At 42.3% G+C, this 20,065-nt stretch overlaps 1 protein-coding gene across 5 annotated transcripts in view; it reads right to left on the bottom strand.

Moving 5' to 3' along the window:
* Positions 1-20,065, bottom strand: part of ctso (cathepsin O) — a 72,274-nt gene continuing 52,209 nt past the window's right edge. For 2 of the 5 annotated variants that reach the window (XR_009445614.1, XR_009445617.1), the window contains 3 exons: positions 13,197-13,289; positions 5,210-5,308; positions 1-5,108 (listed from right to left, as the gene is read on the bottom strand). Coding sequence is in view for 2 of the 5 variants with exons in the window: in XM_048538561.2 (XP_048394518.1) it covers positions 5,074-5,108; positions 13,197-13,289 (128 nt within the window). In the remaining 3 variants the exon portion in view is untranslated. The remainder of the gene's footprint in view (positions 5,109-5,209; positions 5,309-13,196; positions 13,290-20,065) is intronic. The other 3 variants (XM_048538561.2, XR_009445615.1, XM_048538578.2) reach the window with 3 other exon arrangements.

Below are 20,065 nucleotides of genomic sequence, written 5' to 3'. Positions count from 1 at the left end.
GTATACAAGATAATGAGAGGCATAGATAGAGTCGATAGCCAGAGACTATTTCCCAGGGCAGAAATGGCTAGCACGAGGGGTCATAGTTTTAAGCTGGTTGGTGGAAAGTATCGAGGGGATGTCAGAGGCAGGTTCTTTACGCAGAGAGTTGTGAGAGCATGGAATGCGTTGCCAGCAGCAGTTGTGGAAGCAAGGTCATTGGGGTCATTTAAGAGACTGCTGGACATGCATATGGTCACAGAAATTTGAGGGTGCATCCATGAGGATCAATGGTCGGCACAACATTGTGGGCTGAAGGGCCTGTTCTGTGCTGTACTGTTCTATGTTCTATGTTCTAAGAGTTGAGCAGTCATGTTATGGCTGAACAGGACATTGATTAGGCCACTTTTGGAATACTGGGTGCAATTCTGGTCTCCCCGGTAGAGGGAGGATGTTGTGAAACCTGAAAGGGTTCACAAAGGATTTGCAAGAATGTTGTCAGGGTTCAAGCTGTAGGGAGAGGCTGAATAGGCTGGGGATTTTTTCTGGGAAGCATTGAATCTGAGGGGTGACCTGGTAGGGATTTATAAAATCATGAGGGGCATGGATAGGATAAATAGACAAGATCCTTTCCCTGGGGCAGAGGAGTCCAAAACTAGAGGGCATAGGTTCAAGGAAAGAAGGGAAAGATTTAAAAGGGACCTAAGGGGCAGCTTGTTGTTTAATACAGAGGGTGGTGCATGCATGGAATAAGCTGCCACAGGAAGTGGTGGAGGCTGGTACAATTAGAACATTTAAAAGGCATCTGGATGGATGTATGAATCAGAAGGGTTTAGACGGATGTGGGCCAAATGCTAGTAAATGGGCCTGGATTAGTTTAGGATATCTGGTTGGCATTAGATGAGTTGGACTGAAGGGTCTGAGTGATTCAGAGGATATCTGAGGGGAAAAAATAATTTACGTAGATAGTGGTAGAGATATGCAAGTTGCTGCCTGATGGCAACTTGTAAGAAGCATTTGGACGAACACTTAAAATGGCAGGGCAGGGCACAGTAGGCTATGTATCAATAGCAAGTAAATTGGATTAGTGTCGTGTCATTGTCTTTGGTTTGCATAGACGTGGTGGGCTGAAGGGCTCGTTTCTATCCTATATGACTCTCAGACTGGCAGGCTTACTGTTTCAGTCTGCTCTTGCCTGCTTATTGAGTTTATTCCACATTAATTTGTAATTCTTATGATGCTAGATGCTGGTTTCACAATTTCCAGTTTTCTGGCCCGAGCAGCGTCCTCTCCATCAGGAATGTGCAACCCTTCTGCACATCCCACGTCAGGATGGCCTTAAGGCTCTTCACCTCTTTGTTGACAAGAGGTCTGAACACTCCCCATTCGTCACCGCCTTCCATCACTCAGTAGACTTTGTTCTCACTTTGAACGACTTTTCCTTTATTTCATCTCATTTTCTCCATGTCAAAGACATGGCCAGGGGTACTTGCTTGGTTGTAGCCAGGTCCCTCTCTTTTGTGATATTTAGAACATTGCTTATTCCAGTCCTACTTGGGGTCCCTGCACAACACTTTCTTCAATACATCAGTGCTGTTTTCTGGTATCATGTGGAATTGGAAAAGTTAATCAATTTTGCTTCTAATTAGGCATTTTATAGCCTCTAGATTGAATACTCAATATTGAAATACTTAATATTTCACATTCAAAATCAGAGAATCCCTACAGTGTGGAAACAGCCCTTCGGCCCAACAAGTCCAGACTGACACTGAGAGCATCCCACCCACACCCACTCTCCCTAATCTACACATCCTTGAATCCAGAGTGGGGGACTCAATTACTACGGGTCATGAGAGGAGGAAAGTTTAAGGGAGATATGCGTGGAAAGTTCTTTACACAGAGGGTGGTGGGTGCCTGGAATGCGTTGCCAGCGGAGGTTGTAGACGCAGACACGTTGGCGTCTTTTAAGATACATTTGGACAGGTACATGGATGGGCAGGGAGCAAATGGACACAGACCGTTAGAAAATAGCTGACAGGTTAGACAGAGGATCTTGATCGGCACAGGCTTGGAGGGCCGAAGGGCCTGTTCCTGTGTTGTAGGTTTCTTTGTCCAGAATTACAAAGAACAAACAATGTAGCATGGCCAATTCACCTTACTTGCACATCTTTGAATTGTGGGTGAAAACTAGAGCATCCAGAGGAAACCCATGCAGACATGGGGAGAAGGTGCAAACTCGACACAGACAGGCACCTGAGGGTGGAATTGAACCCGCATCCCTGGATCTGTGAGGCAGAGTGCTAACCACTGAGCCACCATGCCGCCCTTTTACAGCCAACCTCAAGTTTGCTTCCCTCCCTACAGATGCCACCAAACTTGCTGAATTTCTCCAGCATTTTCTGTTTTTAGTTTGAAATATTATTGTACTTTGTTTTGATAGTTTATATTTTTACAATCATCACAGCAAAGAGTGTTTCTGTTGTCAAAAAAAAACTTTTGAACAAGTTTTGTCACTAATCTGTGCTAAACAAATCGCAGTCTTACCGGTATCACATTCCTTTAATCCATTGGGCAGAATTATATACCCTTTTGCTAGATAGTCTTAACACTGGACTCCTGACCTAATTGAGGCCCTTAAGTGGCAAATCAATGACAACTTGGCATTTCCCACTCAGCCGCAAATTTCAGTCTGCAAGGAAAGATTCAGAATTGGGTAGAAGGGAGACATCGATAGTGACCTTGTTCAGACTGTGAGGAGAAAGAGTTGAAAAACTCCATTACAACCTCTTTCCAACATTGATATCACCACCCTCTCCCAATGTCTAACTGCTGTGGGTATTCTATTTCACCCAGCCTCTCTACTAACATTTCCATATCTCTGCCTCGCTTCCCCCTCCTTGTCTGAAGAACCTCACACCTACCGACTCTTGGGCTGTGGAGACATACACGGTGGGCACCATTTGCAGTCCCAGTATAGCACACTTCATGTTTTGGTGTGATTATAGAGCCAGTAGCCAAGGCAGGTCTTCCTCCTAAGAGAAGAATAGCAATGCTCATTGCTGACTGTCCCACTGACATTCAACGCTCTATAGGTGGGAATGCATTTGTCATTGCTACAGTTTCAATAAACCAGAAGCTATATGATAATTCTAAAAGACTTGTAGAGAAGGCTTTGGCAAAACCAAAACTACTTCAGCAAATTTAAAGGAATTTAGTACAGTTGTCTTCACTACTCAGAAGTGATACTTTCTTCTTTGATGTTCAGCCCCAACCTTTATCCATTGTATTAACCATGACCTTTTTCCTAATTACTCATATTTAGGAAGCTTGTCAGTACTTGGTTTTGGGTTTGTTACTGCAGCACCAGAGAGATGGTTAAGCACTGAACAGACCAATATGATCAACAGAGCTTACAGGTTTTAAGTAACAGGGATTCAGAGTGCCATTATTAGGCCCTATTTCTTCATCTCAAGGCCCTGGAGCCTTTGACCCTGCCACCTCAGGCCTTCTCCCACCTTGTGCATGGCAGTCCTGGGAAGCAGTACTAACTGGAATGGAAAAAAGGAAAATGACAAGATGACTGTAGGTAGGGAAGAAAATAGAAATTCATTTAGTTATCATAGCACTTAAGGAATGTTCTCGCCATTTTTTGTTTTGCATTTCTGTGGAATAAATGCATACAAGGCTCCAAACCAAGAGCTGGAAAATGGGATTAGAATAGTTGGGTGGTGTTTTTGACTGGCATGTACACAGTGGGTCAAAGGGCCTTTCTCTGCACGATTTTTATGATTCAGGTGAGTGTATGGAACAAGCTGCCAGAGGAGATAATAGAGGCAGATACAATTACCAATTTTAAAAGGCATCTTGATGGGTACATGAATAGGAAGAGTTTAGAGGGGTATGAGCTAAAGGTGGTCAAATGGGACTAGATCAGTTTAGGGTATCCACTCGGCGCGAATGAGTTGGACTGAAAGGTCTGTTTCCGAGCTGTATAACTGTGACTCTATTTGTAACACGATTACAAAAAAATGCAGTTAAATAAGCAGAAGTACTCGCATCCTTATCAAAACGAATCATAAAAATAGACCCAGAAGTCAATTTGGTCATCTTTAAAAAGATAACTATATATTTTCTATCATTCAGGTGATCAAAGTAAAATTTAATTTTGACCAATTTCATGAGCAGTGTACACAAATTAAAAAGTACGTGCATAAGGTAATGAACTCAAAAAAACATTGATTGTATTGTGGTATCCTGGTTTGTAAGGTTTGAAGACTGGAAACAATTATTTGGTTAATTACCATCACTTTTAGTACATTGAACTATGTTGCCGGGCAAGGTTGTCATTTTATCGCTTTTGTACTGCATTCAACAAAATGGGAAGGTCATCAATTGTACTCATAAGCTGCTCATTTGAAAATTCCATGGAAATATTGACATCTGAAAACAGTTTTAAAATTTAAAAAGACTACATTAGTGTAAATATATATATATACTCCTTGCTCCAATAAAATATTAATTAAAATATTAAAAATTATCATAAACTTTGGGAATGCAATCAAATGAATTAGAGCTCCTAATTTCGGTGTAAAACAAATTAAGCAACTTTAGGATTCTCTGAAATAAATATTGTGAATACTGACAAGAGTTGCTAATAGCTAACTTAATACTAAGGCATTTTGGTTTAAACGTTTTAAGACTGCTCTGTGGTGAGGTTGTTTGCCAGTGTCAGCGCATTTCAGAAAATGGTGGAATAGCACTGACAACCTTTTTTATGTCAGCTTGAGATATAGAACATAGAACATTCAACACTGTCAGCAGAGGGTCCAGAAGATTTAAAATGAAACATAGTCTGTACTAACTTGTCCACTGCAGTTATTAAGAAATCAGGTAAGAGCTGATTCTCTGATGTGATTCACCAAAATTTCTTCCATTAATTTAAATGAAGGAACATCATTTGGATTCTGGCATAGGTTACACAATGGGGGATCCGCAGCGGATGTGGAGGAATTGGGCTATCTTCATCTTAAATTCAGTTCTTGGTAAAAGGCTGTCCTGTAGGCAGACCAAGATCCAGGGAACATCTATTTCTTCTCATACAAATGCTACAGCAACGGAATCAGCAATACCTGGGTGATTTAAAAATAATTCAACATTAAGAAATGTTTATTGGAAAACTGCATCTCATGCATATATAGTTAATATTTCAGTTCAGTTTTTATAAAAATACCTTTGTTCTTCTTTCTCCTTTCAACTGAAAAACTATAGTAGTGCCCTGTTCAAGTGATTTATTAACAGGTCAAAAGCAAAATACTGTAGTTGTGTAAATCTGAAATAAAGCAGAAAATTTTCAAAATTTTTTCCTGCTCAGGCAGCATATATGGCAGGAGAAAAAGCATTTAATATTTTTATTAATTGTTTAGATTATAAATCTGAAACATTAACTCTGTTTCCAGTGCCACATATGTTACCTGATATGCCTCTGGTCAGCTGTTTTCAGGTGGCTGGAATTGACATTCTTTCTGCTTCTGTTTGTTGATGTTTAATGCAAAGAATAAACTCTATTGGTAGTAAAAAATGTCCTGGCTGAAAGCTATGGCAACTGGATTTTTTGGACTTGGACAACTCTAGGCTATCGAGTATGATATCACAAATTTTCCTACACCAATCAAATACGTTGCACCTGAAGGAGATGCATTGGTGTAGATTTCATAGAAACACTGGCAATCTTGAGATGAAGAAATGGCAATTCTACTTCTCAATAGCCTCATTATCTATCTGAAGACATTTCCAACACGATTTAGAGAACAATCTTAGCACCATGAACCTATCTTCAAAGCGGTGGGTAGGGAAGCACTGACTAATTCAACCAAGCCAAATGAAATGAAACTATGTCCCTGAAGACTGTAAGGATCGTAAGTGAAATAAATATTGATGGCTTCAATCGCTTCTGTGGAATGAAGGGCAAGAAAAAAGTCCTTAATTTGGCACTCCATGGGCTCTCCTGTAACACAACAGTTGAGTTAAAGCTCAACATTGTGTTATCTATATAAATAACTGGGCCTATGGGAAAAGGGAGGTTAGCAGAAGAAAATCAAAATAGCGTAACACAAAGGATTGCACTATCAGCAGCTCTTTAGGCAGATTAGTCCAACTGTGACTGCGGCTTCTTCTCGGATTGACACAACTGGCATCACTAATTCCAAAAAGTGAAGGACAGTTATCCAGGTGTCCTGGTCAACACTCATCCCTTATTCAGCAACACAATGACAGATTATAGTCATTATAACACTGTTGCCTGTGGGAGAGTGTTGTTTAAAAATTAGCTGCTGTATTTTCTACAATGACTGCACTTCAAAAATACTTCAGTGACTGTCAAGTTCTTTGTAACAACCTGAGGTTGCGAAAGATGTAAGCCTTTGTAAGTAAGAAGATTTAGGTTCAAGTCCTGCCTCAGAACTCCAAAGGCAAGAAATGGTGTGTTCAAAATATTACCAAAAATATTGAGGATCAATTGGCAAATTCTTCCAACACTGCCAGGAGCAGATTGTAGGATGGGGAGAGATTCATGATCAGCTGTGTGACTAAAAGAATATTGGAGACTTTACTTCTACTGTCCATTGTTCTGGACTGCGTATATATATCGTATATACGTACCTAGCAACTCCTTCACCGATCTTTTCACCACACCACAAAGGTGTTGAAGGACATGGGGCAAAGGTGGGAGAATCAAGTTTAAACATAAGTCAACAATGAACTGACTAATTACTTAAACAGGCTCCTGGAGCCTCCTGTTGTAGAGTCAGAGTAATACAGCATGAAAACAGGTCCTTCAGCCCAAACTGGTCCATGCTGAGCACTCAGCAAGTTCCAATTGGTTGTATTTGGTCTACGTCCCTCTAAACCCTTCTCATCCATGTAACTATCTAATATTTTTTAAAATTTTGTTGTACTTGCCTCAATCAGTTTCTCCAGCAGCCCATTCCATATATGCACCACTCTCTGCATGAAGAAGTTGCCCTGCAGGTCCTTCTTAAATCTATCCCCCTCACCTTAAACCTGTGCCCTCTAGTTTTCAATTGCACATCCCGAGGAAAAAGACTATATGCATTCATCCTATTTATGCCCCTCATGATTTTATATACCTCAATAAGGTAACCCTCAATCTCCAACATTCCAAGGAATAAAGTCTTGTCCTGACCAACCACTCCCTATACTTCAGGCCTAGTGGTCCTGGCAACATCCACATAAATTGGCGGCACAGTGGTTCAGTGATTAGCACTGCTGCCTCACAGTGCCAGAGACCCGGGTTCAATTCCACCCTTGGGTGACTGTCTGTGTGGAGTTTGCACGTTCTCCCCGTGTCTGCGTGGATTTCCTTCATGTACTCCAGTTTACTTCCATAGTCCAAAGATGCACAGGCTAGGTGGATTGGTCAAGCCAAATTGCCCGTGGTGTTCAGGGATGTGTAGATTAGGTGGGTTATAGGGGGATTGGACTGGGTGGGATGCTCTGAGGGTCAGCGTGGACCTGTTAGGCCAGAGGGCCTGTTTCCACACTGTAGGTATTCGATGATTCTATGAAATCTTCTTTGCACATTTTCTAGTTTAACTAAGTCTTTCCTATAATAGGGTGACCAAAACTGTACACAATTCCCCAAAGGCTGCCTTACCAATGACTTACACAACTGTAACATAACATCCCAATTTCTGCACTCAAAGCCTTGACAGATGAAGGCCAGCACGCTAAAAGCTTTCTTCACCACCTTGTCCACCTGTGACGGCGCTTTTAACGAACTATGTACTTGTACTTGTAGGTCCCTCTGTCCCACAACACTCCTCAGAACCTTACCATTTACTGTATAAATCCTACCTTGCTTTGACATACCAAAATGCAACACCTCACACTTAGCTGTATTGAATTGCATTTGCCAATCCTCAACCCAATTCCCTATCTGATCAAGATCCCTCTGTAAATTTTGAAAACCTTCTTTGCTGCCAATGATACCTCCCGCATTTTGTAACATTCACAAATTTCTAACTGTGCCTTGTACATTCACATCCAGATCATTTATGTAAATAACAAATAACAAAGGTCCCAGCACCAACCCTCGTGGCACACCACTAGTCACAGGCCTCCAGTCCAAGGCACAATCTTCGACCATCACTCTCTGCTTCCTACCATCAAGTCAATTTTGAATCCAATTAGCTAGCTTTCCCTAGATGCCATGCGAACTAACTTTCATGACTAGCTTGCTCTGCGTAACCTTGTCAAAGGCTTTACTGAAGTCCATACAAATAACATCCCCACTGCCCTCCCTCATCCATGCTCTTGGTTACCGCTTTGAAAAACGCTGAAAGATTTGTCAAACATGATTTCTCGTGCACAAATCCATGTTGATTATCCAAATGCTGGTTGATCTTGTCCCTCAGTATCTTCTCCAATAACTTGTCTACCACTGATATCTTGCTATCAGTGCTATCAATAACTTGCTATCTTTCTCAAGCGATGGAACAACATTAGACTCTCCAGTCTTCATGAACTTCATCAGTGGCTAAAGATGAAGCAAAAATCTCTGCAAGGGCCTCTGCAATTTCTTCCCTAACCTCCCACAACATCCAAGGATGAACTTGATCAGGCCCAGGGGATTTATCCACCTTAATCTACTTTAAGGCTGCAAACACCTCCTCTCTGGTATGCAGTCCAAAACATCTCCACTTGTTTTCCTTATTTTCTTATCATCCATGATTTTCTCTTCAGTAAACACTGAGGAGCAATGTTCATTAAAAATCTCCCCCATCTCCTGTGACTCCACTCATAGATGGCCATGCTGATCTTTAAGGGACCAATTCTCTACCTAGCTACCCTCTTACTCTTAATATAGATATAAAGCCTCTTGAAATTATCTTTAACCTTATCTGCCAAATCAATCTCATACCTTGTCTTCGCTCTTCTGATTTCCGTTTTGAATGTGCTCCTATACTTTTTATATTCATCTATGGATTCGCTTGAGCCCAATAGCTTAAATCCAATGTATGCCTTCTTTGTCCTGACTACAGCCTCACTGTCTCTTGTCAGCTAGGGATCCCTAAACCGTGCCAACTTTTCCCTTCACCGTAACAGGGACATACTGTCCCTGGGCTCTTGATATCACACTTTTAAAAGCCTCCCATTTGCCGGTTGATCCTTTTCCTTCAAAAAGGCTCCACCAACCGACCTCTGCTAGATCCTGCCTAACAGCGCCAAAATTGGCCCTGCTCCAGTTCTGCATCTCAACCTGTCTTATCTTTTTCCACAACTATGTTACAACTAAGAGAGTTATGGTCACTGGATCCAAAGTGCTCTCTGACTGACACTTCAGTGAGTTGTCCAACCTTGTTTCCTAAGAGGAGGTCCAGTCTTGCACCCTCCTGAGTAGGGCCCACTACATATTGATATGGCAAACGTTTTTGGACACATTTGACAAATTCCACCCGGTCAAGGCCTTTTACACTCTGGGTGGCCCCGTCAATACAGGGAAAATTAAAATCTCCAACCAATACTATTCTGTTATTATCGGTATCTGCAATCTCTCTACACATCTGTTCATTGAGTACCCACTGGCTGTTTGGAGGTCTTTAATACAGTCCCAAGACAGTGACCATCTCCTCCTCATTTCTCATATGGCCTGATTTGATGACCCCTTGAGAACATCCTCTCTCAACATTGATGTCATGTCCTCCCTTATCAAAAAGGCAACTCCACCCCTCTCTTACTTGTACTTCTCTGTCACACCTGGAGTTTGTGTCTCTTGGAACATGGAGCTGCCATTCCCACCTTTCCCTCAGCCACATTTCTGTTACGGCCAAAATAGGCAATTCCCCAGAGCCAATCCATGCACTGAGGTCATCTGCCATTTGAGTCAGACCTCGTGCATTGAAATAAATGTACTTTAAACCAGAAATCTTTTCCCTCCCTTTACTGTGCTCCTGACTACCCTGAATCGTAAACTTGCTCTTGATGGCTAATGTATTTTCCCTGACTTCTCGATAGCCCCACTCTTGTCAGAGTTCCAACCACACACCCCCCCACCAAACTAATTTAAACCCTCCCAGGTAACACCTAGTGAATTTCCCTGTGAGGATATTGATCACGTTCAGCTCAAGTGCAACCTGTCCCTCTTGTACAGTTCACCTCTACCCCAGAAAAGATCCAAATGATACAAGAGCTGAAAACTCTGTCCCCTACACCAGCTCCTCAGCCATGCATTCATCTTTTTATTTCTATCCTCAATGACATACGGCATTGGGAGTAATCCAGAGAGTAACCTTGAGGTCCTGCTTTTCAAACTTTTTACCTAACTCCCTACAATCATTTCATACAACCCCATCCCTGTGGTACTTAGGTCCTGTGCCTCACAGTTGTTTTCAAGGTATGTCAGATGTACTGTTTTTCACTCTTGCCAACACCCTACTTTTCCTGATAACAGACTTGCTCGCTTAATTACATTTCAGTTTTAATGAAGGCTGACAGGCAGAATTTCTGTGGAATTGACTGTCAGTGTCATTAGCATAAGGCTCCTGACAGCAAGATGTCTACTGGATGGCATCATGTTATAGCCAACACAAGTTCACGTTTTAGAAATAGCGTTCCCCTATTCGTCAATCAACTTATAGCCAAATCATGTTGCCGGAACACACATTGTACAGAATCCCATGTAACTGGTAAATTCAAACGTTTCCGAAATGTTTGGTGTGCAAAATGGGAACAACTTTACTAACAGCAAGAACCATTATGGCTGGTAATTTAGTGCATTATGGAGATTAGTGCAGCTGTCAATTAGAGTACAAAAAACCTGCACTGCTAAAATACACAGATTGATAGGACCTCTGATTACCATCTGTTCCTGTAGTTTCAGTACACTTTGTTATTTTTATTTTCAAGATTTGTTATTGCAACAATATGAATGCTTAGTTGAGTTTTAGGTGCACAAAAAGCACTTATCTCAGCAGGAGGCAGGGGTGGGACTGTGTTCACGCTTTGATTGAAAGTTTGAAGAGGCTATTAAAGGATTATATGTCTTTAATGTAGTTTCTGACAAGAAGTTAGTTTGCCTTTATAATAGATTATCCAACTGAGAGGATTTAAAATTGCTGCACAGGTTTAAGAATGAGAATTATTTCAGTTTACAACATATATAAGCCAGAATTCTCTTTAATGGTTAAAAGTTTATTTAATTTTCTTCTTGCCATGGCTCCCAGGGCCTGCCTGTTGTAGGTATTGGGTGAGTAGGTTTGAAGGTAGTATGGGAGGGGAGAGTATCAGAAAACACGCAGGTACTAAGGAAAGCAGATGGAAAAATGACAAGTGAGGGTCTAACAACCTTTTATAAAACCAGGTGGAAGACTCAAAAGGACTAAGTTGGGCTTCTCACCAAACCTCTTCGTTGCTCATGTGCACCAGAAATGGCTGGCTTGATTCAATCATGTCTCATTCATTCCCAGAGCAAACACTGCAATGAGACAGGGTGCTTGATATCAAGGTGGAGCTGCTGAGCTGGGCAATTTCCTTCCTCATATTATTTGCAGTCCTAATGATTGCCTCTGTTGCCATGAAAACCAAGAAGAGTTCATTCCTCTCTTTCCAGCCGTCAGAATCTCAATGGAGGCTTCATTCATTTTAAATGTTACCTACTTTCAATAAACCTTTATGGGTTTTCTTTCCCATTGGACCGTATAGCTTGAATGTCTCTTAGTAGTGCAATAGTATCAAATGAAGTGCTTAACTTGTGACAATGGGAACTGCTGATGCTGGAGAATCCAAGATAATAAAATGTGAGGCTGGATGAACACAGCAGGCCAAGCAGCATCTCAGGAGCACAAAAGCTGACGTTTCGGGCCTAGACCCTTCATCAGAGAGGGGGATGGGGTGAGGGTTCTGGAATAAATAGGGAGAGGGGGGAGGCGGACCGAAGATGGAGAGAAAAGAAGATACGTGGAGAGGAGAGTATAGGTGGGGTGGGGATAGGTCAGTCCAGGGAAGACGGACAGGTCAAGGAGGTGGGATGAGGTTAGTAGGTAGGAGATGGAAGTGCGGCTTGGGGTGAGAGGAAGAACAGGTTAGGGAGGCAGAGACAGGTTGGACTGGCTTTGGGATGCAGTGAGTGGAGGGGAAGAGCTGGACTGGTTGTGTGGTGCAGTGAGGGGAGGGGACGAACTGGGCTGGTTTTGGGATGCGGTGCAGGAAGGGGAGATTTTGAAGCTGGTGAAGTCCACATTGATACCATTGGGCTGCAGGGTTCCCAAGTGGAATATGAGTTGCTGTTCCTGCAACCTTCGGGTGGCATCATTGTGGCACTGCAGGAGGCCCATGATGGACATGTCATCTAAAGAATGTGAGGGGGAGTAGAAATGGTTTGCGACTGGGAGGTGCAGTTGTTTATTGCACTACATCCCAAAACCAGCCCAGCTCTTCCCCTCCACCCACTGCATCCCAAAACCAGTCCAACCTGTCTCTGCCTCCCTAACCGGTTCTTCCTCTCACCCATCCCTTCCTCCCACCCCAAGCCGCACCTCCATCTCCTACCTACTAACCTCATCCCACCTCCTTGACCTGTCCGTCTTCCCTGGACTGACCTATCCCCTCCCCACCTATACTGTCCTCTCCACCTATCTTCTTTTCTCTCCATCTTCGGTCCGCCTCCCCCTCCCTCCCTATTTATTCCAGAACCCTCACCCCAGCCCCCTCTCTGATGAAGGGTGTAGGCCCGAAACGTCAGCTTTTGTGCTCCTGAGATGCTGCTGGGCCTGCTGTGTTCATCCAGCCTCACATTTTATTATCTTGCTTAATTTGTGAGCTTGGTGACTGGAAGTACCAGCCTCACAAAGAAAGAAGTAAATCAGTTCTTGGGTCTTTCCAGTATTACATCTGGTTAACACTATTATGGTACCTAGTTTCTTTCTGAGACGAAATCGGAAACCAGACTTCATAGGAATGCAATTTGACAATGAATCATGATGCAAAAGTAAACAAAATCTTAGCAACATGATACTGCAGGGTCTAAACTGGACACTGACACAGTTTTGAAACTGAACTGAATAAAAATGAACACCCTTCTCCAAAATATGAAGATATTGATTTCCAACAAACTTTGTCCTGATTGCATAGATTGAAAGTGTATTCCCTAAATCAATGACATTTTATTTCAAAATGAACTGTAGATTCCACAGAAAACTCACCACAAATATTTCTTCCCATTTTGATGTATACATAGCCATCAATTCCCCATTTGGTTCCCCATGAATTCCGTACAATCCAGTAAGGAATATCACCTGTTTTCAATGGAGAAGTGCCATAAGTTACTGTTATTTCATACTTGTCACTACTTCATGGCAAACTCAATTTCAGACAACACTTGTATCTACCACTTGCTGGATTATCAAAGTAGAAAATAGGAAATCACTTTGATACAAGCACAGCACTTGTATCTAACTTCATTTAGTAGATCTTCAGGACAGACACCTGAGTTTTCAATGCTGAGTCAACTCTCCAAATCCAATTCAGAACAAATTTGGTTAGAGAGAAAAAAAAACTGCAGATGCTAGAATCCAAGGTAGACAAACAGGATGCCAGGAGAACACAGTAGGCCAGGCAGTATCTGGAGGAAAGGAGCAGTCAATATTTTGGATATTACCCTTCTTCAGGATTGGATGTGGGGCTAGGGAGAGCTGCAGATAAAAGTGGGGGGGAGGGGTGAAGGCAGAATGGTGATGATAGGTGGACACCAGTTGGTTGATGGGACGGATGAATAGATTGGTGCTGGAAGGGGGGGGGGGGTCAGAGGTGGAACGTAAGGGAGGAGGTGGGGAGATGAGGGATGAGTGGGAAGGTTATTTGAAGTTGGAGAACTCAATGTTGAGTTCAGGCTGTAGAGTGCCGAGGCAAAAGACAAGGGATTGTTCTTCAACTTTGCATTCTGAGTCACTGTGATGCTGGAGGAAGCCAAGGATAGATATGCTGGAGGGGGAGTGAGGTGGGGACTGGGAGGTTAGGTTGGCCGTTATGGGCTAGGCGGAGATGCTCAGCAAAACAGTCACCTAGTTTACTTTTGATCTCACCGACGTAGAGAAGACCACATCCGGAGTACTGGATGCAATAGACGAGATTGGAGGAGATGCAGGTAAAGCTCTATCTCACTTTAAGATCCTCAATGAAGGTGAGGGAGGTGGTCTATGGGCAAGTGTTGCATCTTTTACAATTACAGGGGAAGGTACTGGGTGGGTTGGAGTTGTTGGTGGGGAGTGTAGCATGAACTAATGAGTAGCAAAGGGAGGCAGAGAGGGGTGGGGAGTGGAAGATGTTCCGGGTGGTGGAGTCTAATTGGAGTTTACCGAAGTGTTTGAGGATGATACGTTGGATGCAGAGGTTGGTGGGGTAGTAATGAGGACAAGGGGCATCCTATCTTTATGATGTTTGGGGGGAGGGGGGAAATGGTGGTTAAGAGGTGTGGAGCGGGCAATAGAGGAGGCACGGCAGACAGCTGTGTCCACAAACTTTTCTAAACAGCTGGGTTTTTGTTGTGGCCTGGAGTTGTGAGTATCATTCAACATAAATAAACTGCAATAGTCAGGAATTTATTCACCTTTGTTAGTGACCATGGTGCCTTGAAGAAGGTGGAGTGGGTAAACAATGCGGTCATCGCAGACAATAATTAGAGAATATGAATAGCACCATCTGTAAGTAGGATTGAGTTTATTGCCTTCCTGTTAACAGGGCAGGGAGCAACTCAATTAGTACACTGGAGAGGAGATACTGGAGGGATGGAAAACTGGTTATGTTGAGGTGCACACATTGTTGAAAATAAGTTCTGTCTGTCGAGTACCAGGAACAAGAAAATACATTTATGAACAGGGCTTCAAAGTTTTAATCATTAGATTATCAGATAAACAGGATATGGAAATGAGCAAGCAGCTGAAATGGGATGAGAATGAGAAATACTGGCACCAGTGGTAGGAGAGGAAGGAAATTTACTATTGGCATGTGCTCCACTGAAGTAATTTGAAATCAATGACACAACAGAATAGAGTGGCAATGTAGGCTGCAAATTATTAGGTAGTAGTAGTATAAATAAAGTTTCAAAAACAAACAAAAAGGGAAGAGAGCAGAATAAAAGTTAGAATTTGTACTTTAGGCAACACAGGTAAAGGGAAAACCGGAAGACGTAAATCAATTAGAGCAAGTAGAGATGGGTGTGAAATTTGTGAGAAAAATATTACAGTCGACTAGCAGATTAGGGTGTGTGACTCAAATAAACATTACTTATCCAAATTCTTGAAATACACGGACCAAACTGAATAATCTCCAGGTCCAAATTCATCTTGTCAGACCTGATATGGTAGCTATCACCAAGTCATGGTTGCTTGATAGTAAGAATCAGAAATTAAATACACCAGGTTTATAATATCTACTGGAAAGACAGATGAAATGGTAGAGGGAAAACATAGTTGCCTCAGCCATAAGGATAAAATCAAATCAATGACAAGAAATTGTGCCTTCATGGTTTAAGATTGTAATAGAGTTTTAGCTGAGAAGTGCAGATTGTTTAAAATCAGAGATTAGACAAGCATGTACGAAAGACATAGCAGTTTTAAAGGAGGGTTTTAACATTCTTGCATATCAGGTTAAGGGGACTACAATATTTCAGAAAGACTGACTTTCTTGAATGTGTCCAGGATGGTTTTCTGCAACAGTATACCCTGCAGCCAACAAACAGCAGGATGTTACACATTTAGTAATGAATAATGAGTGAGAATGTAATTAACAGCCACACTGTACTTGTATATTTAACCAAAACTGATTGTGATATGATTGAGCTCAATGCAATGTTTGAAAGGGGAAACAGCTTCCAAGGGCATGCAGCTTTGGGGACATGTGAAGTGTTAAATCTCCTGAAAGTGATATCCAGTCAAAATCCTGCTATAATCCTATTCACTTCTATGTTTCGCCTGGATGGTTCAAGAAGGCTGCTAACAAACCAACTTCTTGAGGGCAATTAGAAATGGGCAGTAAATGCTAGCATAACCTGAATGCTCATTTCCATTAAAAGAGTATGATTTAAAAACACCTGCACCAGTGCATTTGAAGATATTTGCAAGTCAACAAATGTACATTAGATGTCATTCACCATACTCCTGTACTGCAGTGAGACCAACATTGTGGATCAGTGATACACAGAAGAACACAAGAGAAGTTCCATCAGTAACACCTCTGCTTCATCCTCCAGATTTGATGGAGAAACTAATAAGCAAACGCATGCGTACTTCTTAAAACTGACTCTACTGGCATTCAGGCAAAACTCCTACAAAATCATGTAGTAGCGTTTAGAAGAATGAGTGGACATCTAATTTAGGTATACAAGATGCTAAAGGGAATTGACAAAATTGACGGAGAGTGGATGTTTCCCCTTGAGGGGGCGATCACACATGCAAGTTCATTGTTTAAAGCTAAGGAATGGCAGATTTAAAAGAGAGATGACAAGGAATTGCTAAGGCAGGAACAGGAGATTGATTGTGGATAATCAGCCATGATCAGAATGAATGGTGGTGCTGGCTTGAAGGGCCGAAATGGCCTATTCCTGCACCTATTGTCTATTGCTTCTCTCAAAAGGTTGTGAATATGTGGAATTCATTATTCCAGAGTACACCTGATGTCAGGACACTGAATAAATTTGATGCATAGATTTTTAATTAGTGAAGACTCATGGGAGTAGGCAGGCAGTACAGTTGAGGCCTGGATGAGATCAGGTAGAGTGGGTTTGAGGGGTTGGATCGATTATTCCTTCTCCTCGTCCTGATGTTCTTAAAATGGACTGAACACGATTTCTGAATGATTGAAGTCATAGAACATGTGATTATGGTACAGCACAGGAACAGGCTCTTTCACCCACAATGTTGAGCCGAACATGAAGCCAAATTAAACTAATCCCTCCTACTTACCCTTGGTCAATTCCTTGCATATTCTTGACATTATGTAAAAGTCTTTTAAACATCCCTATTGTATCTGCATTCACCATCACGCCTGGCAGCATGTTCCAGACTCCTACCACTCTGTGTAAAAAAAACTTACCCCTCACATCTCCTTTGAACTCTCCCTACCTTAAGTCCGTGCTCCCTAGTTTGAGACATTTCAACTCTGGGAAGAAGATTCTGATCGTTAACCTTATTTATGCATCTCATAATTTTATAGACTTCTCTCGCCTCAGCCTCCACCGCTCCAGAGATCAAAAAAAAGTTTTTCTATCCTCTCCTTATTGCTAATACCCTCTAATCCAGACTGCATTCTGGTAAAAGAGACAACAAGGTGTAGAGCTGGATGAACACGGTAGGCCAAGCAGCAAAGAAGCAGGACGGCGGACGTTTCTGGCCTAGACACTTGTCAGATTTGTGAAGAAGGGTCTAGGCCTGAAACGTCAGCCTTCTTGCTGCTTGGCTTGCTGTGTTCATCCAGCTCTATACGTTGTTATCTCAGATTCTCCAGCATCTGTAGTTCCTGCTATCTCTGCATCCTGATAAACCTCTTCTGTAACAGAATTGTACTCAATGTGTGGCCTAACCAAAGTCTTACAAAGCTGCAAGGTGACATCCTGATTCTTGTACTCAATTCCTGTCAAATAAAGGCAAACATGCTATTCGCCTTCTCCACCACCTTATCTACTCGCCTGGTCACTTTCAGGGAACTATGGACTTGAACCCCAAGATCCCTTTGTACATCAAGGCTCTTCAGGGTCCTGCCATTAACTCTACTTTTTCCTAACATTAAAAAACATTTGGATAGGGACACACATGAGAAGAGATGAGAGGGATATGGACCAAAGGCAGGCAGTTGAAACTAGCTGAGTGGGCATAATGGACAGCATGGACCAGTTTGGGCCAAAGGGCCTGTTTTCATGCTATATTACTCTGACTATGTGACCTCCCAAGGTACAGTACCTCACATATACACAGATTAAATTCCATCTGCCAGTTCTCCACCCAAATCTGGCTGTATCCTTTGATAACCTCTACACCATCCACAACTCCACCGATCTTTGTATCGTTTGCAAACTAACCAACCCACCCACCCACATTTTCATCCAAGTCATTAATATATATCACAAACAGCAGACATCCCAGCGGAACACCACTCGTCATGGACCTCCAGCCTGAAAACAACCTTCTGCCACTATCCTCTACCTGCTATGGGCAAGCCAATTCTGAATCCATGTGTCCTCGTCCTGATGTTCTTAAAATGGACTGAACACGATTTCTGAATGATTGAAGTCATAGAACATATGTGATTATGGTACAGCACAGGAACAGGCTCTTTCACCCACAATGTTGAGCCGAACATGAAGCCAAATTAAACTAATCCCTCCTACTTACCCTTGGTCAATTCCTTGCATAAGTCACCAGGGATCCCATGCATCTTAATCTTCTAGATGAGCCTACCCTGAGGGACATTGGTGAAAAATCCATGTACAGAACACCGACTGCTCTACCCTCATTGATGACCTTCATTACCACCTTGAAAAATTAATAAGTTTGTAAGACACCACTGCCCTGCACAAAGCCATGCTGACTGCCCCTAATTAGGCCATGCTTTTTCAAATGTGTATAACTCCTATCCCTAATAATTCTCTCCAACAGCTTCCCAACCATCGATGTAAGACTCACCAGTATGTGGTTTCCTGGATTACCCTTGAATAGAGGAACAACGTTAGCCACTCACCAGTCCTCCAGAACCTCTCCAGTGGCTGGTAAGGATACAAAGATCTTGGTCAAGGCCCCAGCAATGTCTTCCTTTGCCTCTTCCAATAATCTGGGGTAGATACCCTCGGGTCCTGGGCACTTGTCCATCTTGATGCTCCTGAGGAGACCCAACACCACTTCTTTCTTGAACTCAAAATTCCCTGGCATGTTAGCATACTCCCCACTCTAAGTCTGTAAGGTTCTATTTCATGAATTCCCAAGTGATCAGAATCCCTGGACATAGAAAATGCTGCAAAGACACCATGCTTCAGGAAATGCTTCAGGCAGTCATTCGACAACTGGGACGAGCTTGCCACGAATCACTCAAAATGCTGGGAACTTATTTGTCTCGATGCTTTATACCTTGAGTCCAAATGTTTTAATTGCAAATCAGAGGAGTAGCAGAGACTACAGGTAAAGGAGCCCAGTCCTCCACTCTGGATCCTATGTCCACATGGGAAATACAAGTGCTCAAAGATCTGTTAATCGTTCTGAGGAAGTGCCAAATGACCAAAACATTAACTCTGATATTTTTCTTCTCAAATGCTGCCAGACCTGCTGAGCTTTTCCAGCAACTTCTGTTTTTGTTCCATGTTAGACAAACATCAGTTTACTCTTCAGAAGTGAATAAGAGTAGATTGTGGGAAATAGGCTAACAGAGTTGAGTCCATGGTATTTTGCTTCATTCATGATTTATCACATTCTTTTGCACCACAGTCCTTTTTCTTACCATTTATTGCTTGGTAGCAAGTCGTCTTTGAATTTACTTCATGATAAATACAGTTTATGCATTTATGAGAATGAATACTGAGGTTGCACAATATTGTCACTTCTGGAATTGCTTTGTGTTAGCGGCATTGTGGGTAGGATGTAATGCTCCTCTGTGCCATTGATTGAGAGATCCTGGATATTCATCTAGCACATCCTCAGAGGTTAATTTATTCAGGGTCAAGGGCTGACCCTAAAACATATAACCATCAGGTACAGCAAGCAGCAGGTCATGGTGTGTAACCTGTAAATGTCACATCGCACAAGAGCCTTGGTGTACTCGGGGGGAAACAAGGCCATTTAAACTGGCTAATGAAACTCAATCTTTGCCTGTGCACTGTATCATCAGTATTGTCCTCTGTACTGTCTGCCTGTGTTTATACAAAGAGTAAGTTGATGCTGCTGTTGATGTTGGCACTGGTCGTATTAGACTTCATCTCAGATACAATCAAAACAAACAGCCATCCATCCTACTGTAATTCAGAAAAATTTCCAAAATGATGTAACTCAGTTCTCAACAACTATTCAAGTTATCAACAACTGTCAGTAAACCA

This window comes from Stegostoma tigrinum, chromosome 1 (genome assembly GCF_030684315.1).
Source record: "Stegostoma tigrinum isolate sSteTig4 chromosome 1, sSteTig4.hap1, whole genome shotgun sequence".
NCBI classification, from domain to species: domain Eukaryota; kingdom Metazoa; phylum Chordata; class Chondrichthyes; order Orectolobiformes; family Stegostomatidae; genus Stegostoma; species Stegostoma tigrinum.
This window is presented reverse-complemented; position numbering and strand designations above follow the sequence as displayed.